Here is a 6,000-nt window from a genome sequence, read left to right as displayed (position 1 = left end):
AAATCGAGCTACGTATATCTTGCCTGAAGAGAACAACAATCAAATGTAAACAAACGACAAACGAATTTCTAAGTTAAAATAGGTAATTAGTATGGTACGAAATGGCATACTTATCATAAAATAAAGGCGGTCCTCTTAGCTGAAATATTGGCTTTCATGTAGTGTAATTCCAGTTTCCATTTGATCTGCAGGCGACGACGCTGCTGGAAGGTCTTCTTCCCGAAGAGCCGCAGCCACAGCATGCACACAACCGTCGGGAACCAGATCCTGACGCAGAGGAGACTCGTGTAAGCACTCTCTTTGTTTTATAAGATTTATTATTACGAAGTTAGCTGTGCAGAGTTACAAAACTCTGATTAACTGCAATTGTAACTCTATTTTAAATCCCTTGACAGAAAACAAAACTTTTATAACTGTAAATTCCTAGTGAATATCAATGAAGAGTATCTATTGTGGATCTGCATCTTCTACGCCCAACGATTTTCTGTCTCTCCATAGGGCTTCATCCCATCTACTTATCTGCTTATCTCTACTTTTCTACTCTCTAACACCATGTGTGCTTTCTTCACAAGAACATTCTCATTTTTGCGAAATACATGTATATACCACTTCTTCCTACTTTCCCTGACTCTGTCTTCTGTTGTAGAAACATCCACTCCTTTTACTTACTTACATTGCTTTGCGGCAATGGCACTTCCATGATCCTTCTCCACATTCTCATCTTTCTCCTTTCCAAAGTCTCCTCCTCTTTTCTTTGTAATGCTTATGTTTCTGCACCATACAGCACCACTGGTCTCGTCACTGCTTTTGAAGACCCTAATCCCAAGTCTCTACTGATTTGAGACTTGAGTTTCAAGGGATTCTTCTTACCAAGAATACCCCTGAAAGCTGTCTCCAATAAAGCCGCTTCAGCCATCTTCCTTCCACACCACCAGGTCCTACACACCTCATTTATGACAGAGCCCAAATACTCTAAGTAATTAACATATCGTTTGCACCGTCTTTCTAGGAACTTCTGCCAAGCCTCTGGTCTCTTGCAATTCTCCTACTGTTTCTGCATTAAACCCAGGTCATCTGCAAACAGCTGATCCCATAGCATATTTCCTCCCATCTCACTAAGACTATATACGCAGTGATGCCGTTTTTTCTTCACAACATTGGCTTGTAGTAGTGTTACCATATGCAGTTCATCTGATTTTTTTTACATTATTTATGATTTAATGGTTAGATTGCGCATTTTCCGATGAAGAATGATTTTCCGTGATGTTAGAAAACTACACATCACTAGCGTAACAAAGTAATTTTGACGAAGAAAAATAAAGGATTTCAATAAAATTCATTTATATAAATAAGCAAGATAACTTTTATAGCTTTATGTTGATAATAAAACATAAAAAGGCAAAGTGAACAATTTTATTCTTCAGTGCCGTGGCCTGTGGTCGGAAAAGCCACGGAGGGTTGCCAGATATCACCAGAAAGCCACACTAATAGACGAAATTCCTCAAAACGGCAACCCTGCTACAACGATTGAATTTCCCGAGTGGCATTCTAATAAGCATAATTAAGGAGGCCGAACAAGCTTATGGGTTATCCATTTTATGTTTACCGCCAAAGGCTCATTTTAAACATTTGCCTTCAGTTGCTTTTATTAAAAACTAATTAATAGAATTAATTCTAAGACCACGCTTTTATTTCAAAATGCGCTAAAAAGCATAAAACAAAATTTTCTGTCATCAGTAATATTAATGATTACTTACGACTAAGCTTAAAAGCGTGGGACGTTGACTTTCCTAACTTCCATGCAATTCTACATATATATATATTTTAATTGAGAAGTTTCCGAAAACAAGATTTCACGGCGCGGATGTGTGGGATTAAATCTCGCTATGTACCTGCCGATGAAGGAAGTTGGCTAAGACCTGAAGAAGTTGTGAAAGCAGAAGGCGGTAAAGTGATTGTTTGATATGGTTCCATACCTGATAAACTTTATAAAGAACCGCTAAGAAAATACGAGGTCAAATTACATTTGTTATTTAATGCCAGGATATAAGGAAACCTGAAGTATGATGTATTTCTTTTAGAGAAACTTTCGTTGAATTGATCTAGATTTTGCATTTAAGAATTTGCGTACATAATTATGAGAGCCACTGAGTCTTAAAAGTGAATGTAACATTTCACTAGCGTTCATTATGAAGAATGAACAGATGGAAGTTGTTCATTTAAATGCTGAATGCTCAAGTGCGCTGATGGTATTTGGTTCATTTTTCGGCACAACTTTCATTTAAAACGTTCAGGTCTGTTTTCTTTAATAAATCAAAGAAAGGTGTTCTCTTCTCGACCGATCTTTCCTCGGTAAGTTTAATTTTTCATACTGAATATCAAGACAATTATAAACAGTGCAATATGCGCCTCTTTTTCAGGGATTTACCAAGTGTGTAACATATCGTTTGTATATCAAAAGTGTAAATTCTTGCAGGCGGTTAAAGAACTATTGCTGTTCTTGATGATTCACAAAAATCTGAACCAGGGTAGCTGAATATGAGAGTAGTACTCAAACGTTAAAAAAAACAAAGAAAATAATATTTTAGTTGTTCTTTGCCCTAAAATATCTCCGTTTTTTGAGATTTCCAAAATCAACTACACATAAGAGAACATGAAATGAGGTCATACATTTTTCCACTATCGATATTCAAATAAATTATGTTGTTTTTCACATTGCAATGTTTAGTCAAAAATAATAATTCTCTCTTTTACTATGCCTGTACAGAACCAGCAAGCTCCAGTAGCAGACCACATCGAGCGTCTCTTTGTGTTTGCCATGCTATGGAGTTTAGGAGCTTTTCTGGAACTCGATGACCGGGCTAAATTTGAAGAATACATCCGAACGGAGCATCCGACGCTTGACTTTCCAGACATAAACAGTAGTGAAACTTCGTCTGTTTTCGATTTTACCATCGATGAAAATGGTACGTTGTAATTCATTAGTTTTAGTTTCTAGGTTAATAAAAGACACAGACACCACAATAATGTCCGTTGACAAGACATTCCGAAGAGGCGACCGTAAAAGTTTTTTCTTTCATTAAGTTATGTTGCGTTTATGTTTTTTTTATATATATAATTCCAAACTATTTTTCTCTATGGAATATCTTGAGGGTAGTGAGTACCCCCTTCGCACGATGCTCATCGCTAAATAAAGATAAATGATGGTGCATAGATTTGCGAGCGTTATTAGTAACCTCATCAGTGCGGCAACCCCACAACAGTGATCAGCCATCCAATTAGACAAGATCTACGATTACTCAACTCATTACTCATCTATGGCTTAACCATTCAGTCCCGCGACTGAAACTAACGCAATTAAGACTTTCTGGTGCAGACACTTGAGATTATTTAGTCGCTACTATACTTACAAATTTGCACTGGATATATCTACGTATTTTCGTTGTTTTAATAATGGTTGACTTATTATTCGTCTTAAAGGTTACTGGCAGCACTGGTCAGCGAAGGTGGCAGAATTCGTCTACCCTGACACTGGGTCAGCAGAGTACACATCGATTTTGGTGCCTAATGTGGATAACGTTCGAATGGATTTCCTCATGCACATAATAGCTCAGCAAGAGAAGGTACTGTATTGACCTTCACCACACTTTTATTTCTCTTTTTTTTTGAAGATTAAGCCAGCCTTATGTTGGCTCCTGGAAACTACGCATTCTTAGTAGATAACTTCAATCAGATTCTGTCACCGAATTTTTTTATATGTCTTTTTATTTTTTGTCAGTGATTATCTTTCCTGGTTTTTTGTTTGTTTTGACCAGGGAGTCCTGATTACTGGGGAGCCAGGTTCCGCGAAAACGGTGACCATCAACGCGTTCATGAAAAAATATAATGCTGAAGATCACCTCTGCCGAAATTTCAACTTTTCCTCTGCTTCTACCCCACTTTACTTCCAGGTAAGTCAATAGAAATAATTCTGGGATTTTCAATACTATTGTTCGTATTGAACTCGGAGTCTCATGTAGAAAGTCAAGAGACTAAGAACTTGTGTATAAGAAACTCTCACAATGCAGACTTCACATTTAATACACCTTGAAAGGGAGAGAAGTGGCCCTGAATACATTGATACTAGAAAATAATTTATATCAAATTAGGCACCTAAAAAGGAACTGAATAAACAGAGAACGGGAAAGTGCGTTCGAGTATACACAAGCACGAGATTTCAAAGAGCAAGGGCGTGCAAGGCAAAGAGGATAAGCTCAAAACCACCCGTGATATTCAGTATGCGGTGAAGCCACTAGTTTGTATTTAAATATAATTTCATTTAGCTAACAACAGACTTTATTCATCTGATGGCAATCACTTGAGCACCCAGAGAACTGAATAGCAGCTAGTTTCGGTTAGTTAATTGCTCATTGAAGATGACGCACCTTCATGTTGGCCTGGTTAAAATCAATTGTAACTTGTTAGGACTTCAGCTAAATTTTTGGCCGGTGCGCCGCCTCAATGCAAATTAACCGTCCATTTATCTTCCGTTTTTATGTTTTCCAATACTCATTTATCCACAGGATTCTTTGACAGTTTTACTACTACCTTCCGTTGTTACGATCCGAGAGAGGTCCGCTTCAGGTTCGATATTATGATAAACAAAAAGAATTCAACGCCAACAGTTGAAACTGGGGATACGAATATAGAAAGAAACACTAACACAACAAAGGTTTATTTACAAGCTCACTAACAAAGGCAAATGCAGAATGGTGTCTCCAATATATATAAAAAAGGCAAAATCTTACAATGCGTGAAGTGGAGAAGAAGTGAGGTAATTCAAATACTTGCTGGCCAGTTTTGCGACTCGAAGCGATGGCTTCACAAAAGGAGAACTGCGATTGCAGATGTCTTCTTGACTCTGTATTGCAGAAAATAATGTCTGTTCTTGATCCTCGAAGGACAGGAACTTCTCTAGACCTTTGGCAGAACGTTTCTTCTCTGAAGTCTTGCTCTACGTCGAAATGCCTCGGTCGTCTACTCCTGACGACGACTTGACCAGAATTTTATCAACTCTCGATCAACTTTTCCTCTCTGATCCTTCTTAGGTTCCTTCTTCTCTTATCTCTCTCTGATGATCTCTGATCTCTGCTGCTGAGCTCTCACTGATAATCTGATCTGTGGCTCTTACTGATGATCTCTGATCTCTGTGATTAACTGATGATTTGCCTTCTCCTACTTCATCAGTCATATTTATACGGTGACCTTGGGGCGTGGCCTATGGGGGAGGCGGAGCACGAACGTCCCAGGCTCCCGAGATTACTAGAACTTCTTGGAAGAATCTAGACGAGGTATTGCATCAGAAATCGCGGCGTTTCTCACGTCACGTTGGCGCCTGTCAAGTTCCACAAAACTCCTGCCGATTCTAGAACCATCATGAGAACAGGCACCTCCAACACATACGAATGCCTCCTTGCTACAGAATTTCTCGAAGATGCGTTTTCCTTTCCTTTATCTTTCTTTGCTATACAGCAATTACCATTACATCTGTCTATTTCGAGATTGTTAGATAAAGCCACTTCTTATTTCTGTATTTTTTGTTCTTTTTAATACCTCCACCTATTTCTTAGTAAAATAGAAAGGTTGTCTACAGTACACGTATACCCACATTCTGACTCTTTTGTTTTCAATAAAAATTACTTCTAATTTGAATTTTGCCATAACCAAGTAATGATCAAATGTACCTATAACTCCCCTCACCCTCAATATGAGACCCATTAAAAAATAGGAAAAGAATTTTCCCTCTAAATACTTAATTTTAAAATTTCATCAAAGTCCTTCCTCGTACTTATTCGTCTGAATAATCTTAGTATCTTACATATTGAGCAACCATGGACATATTTTAAAACCACCTTTTTATAGGATTTTATTCATCACGTTCACTCATACCTTTCTCTAAGCAGGAGCAGGAAAAGATTCCGACTCTGAAAGAAACACAGTCTTCCAGTGCTATCCTTTTCT

General features: G+C 37.9%; 1 protein-coding gene across 1 annotated transcript in view; it reads left to right on the top strand.

Moving 5' to 3' along the window:
- The window catches only part of LOC135212841 (dynein axonemal heavy chain 5-like), a 281,888-nt gene that overhangs the window by 178,176 nt on the left and 97,712 nt on the right, over nt 1–6,000 (top strand). Inside the window, 4 exon segments of the mRNA XM_064246609.1 lie at nt 192–287; nt 2,768–2,966; nt 3,481–3,623; nt 3,816–3,950. Coding sequence (XP_064102679.1) covers nt 192–287; nt 2,768–2,966; nt 3,481–3,623; nt 3,816–3,950 — 573 coding nt within the window.

Source organism: Macrobrachium nipponense, chromosome 41, assembly GCF_015104395.2.
Source record: "Macrobrachium nipponense isolate FS-2020 chromosome 41, ASM1510439v2, whole genome shotgun sequence".
NCBI classification, from domain to species: Eukaryota; Metazoa; Arthropoda; class Malacostraca; order Decapoda; family Palaemonidae; genus Macrobrachium; species Macrobrachium nipponense.
Note: the sequence above shows the minus strand (reverse complement) of the source record. Positions and strands in the feature narration are given on the sequence as shown.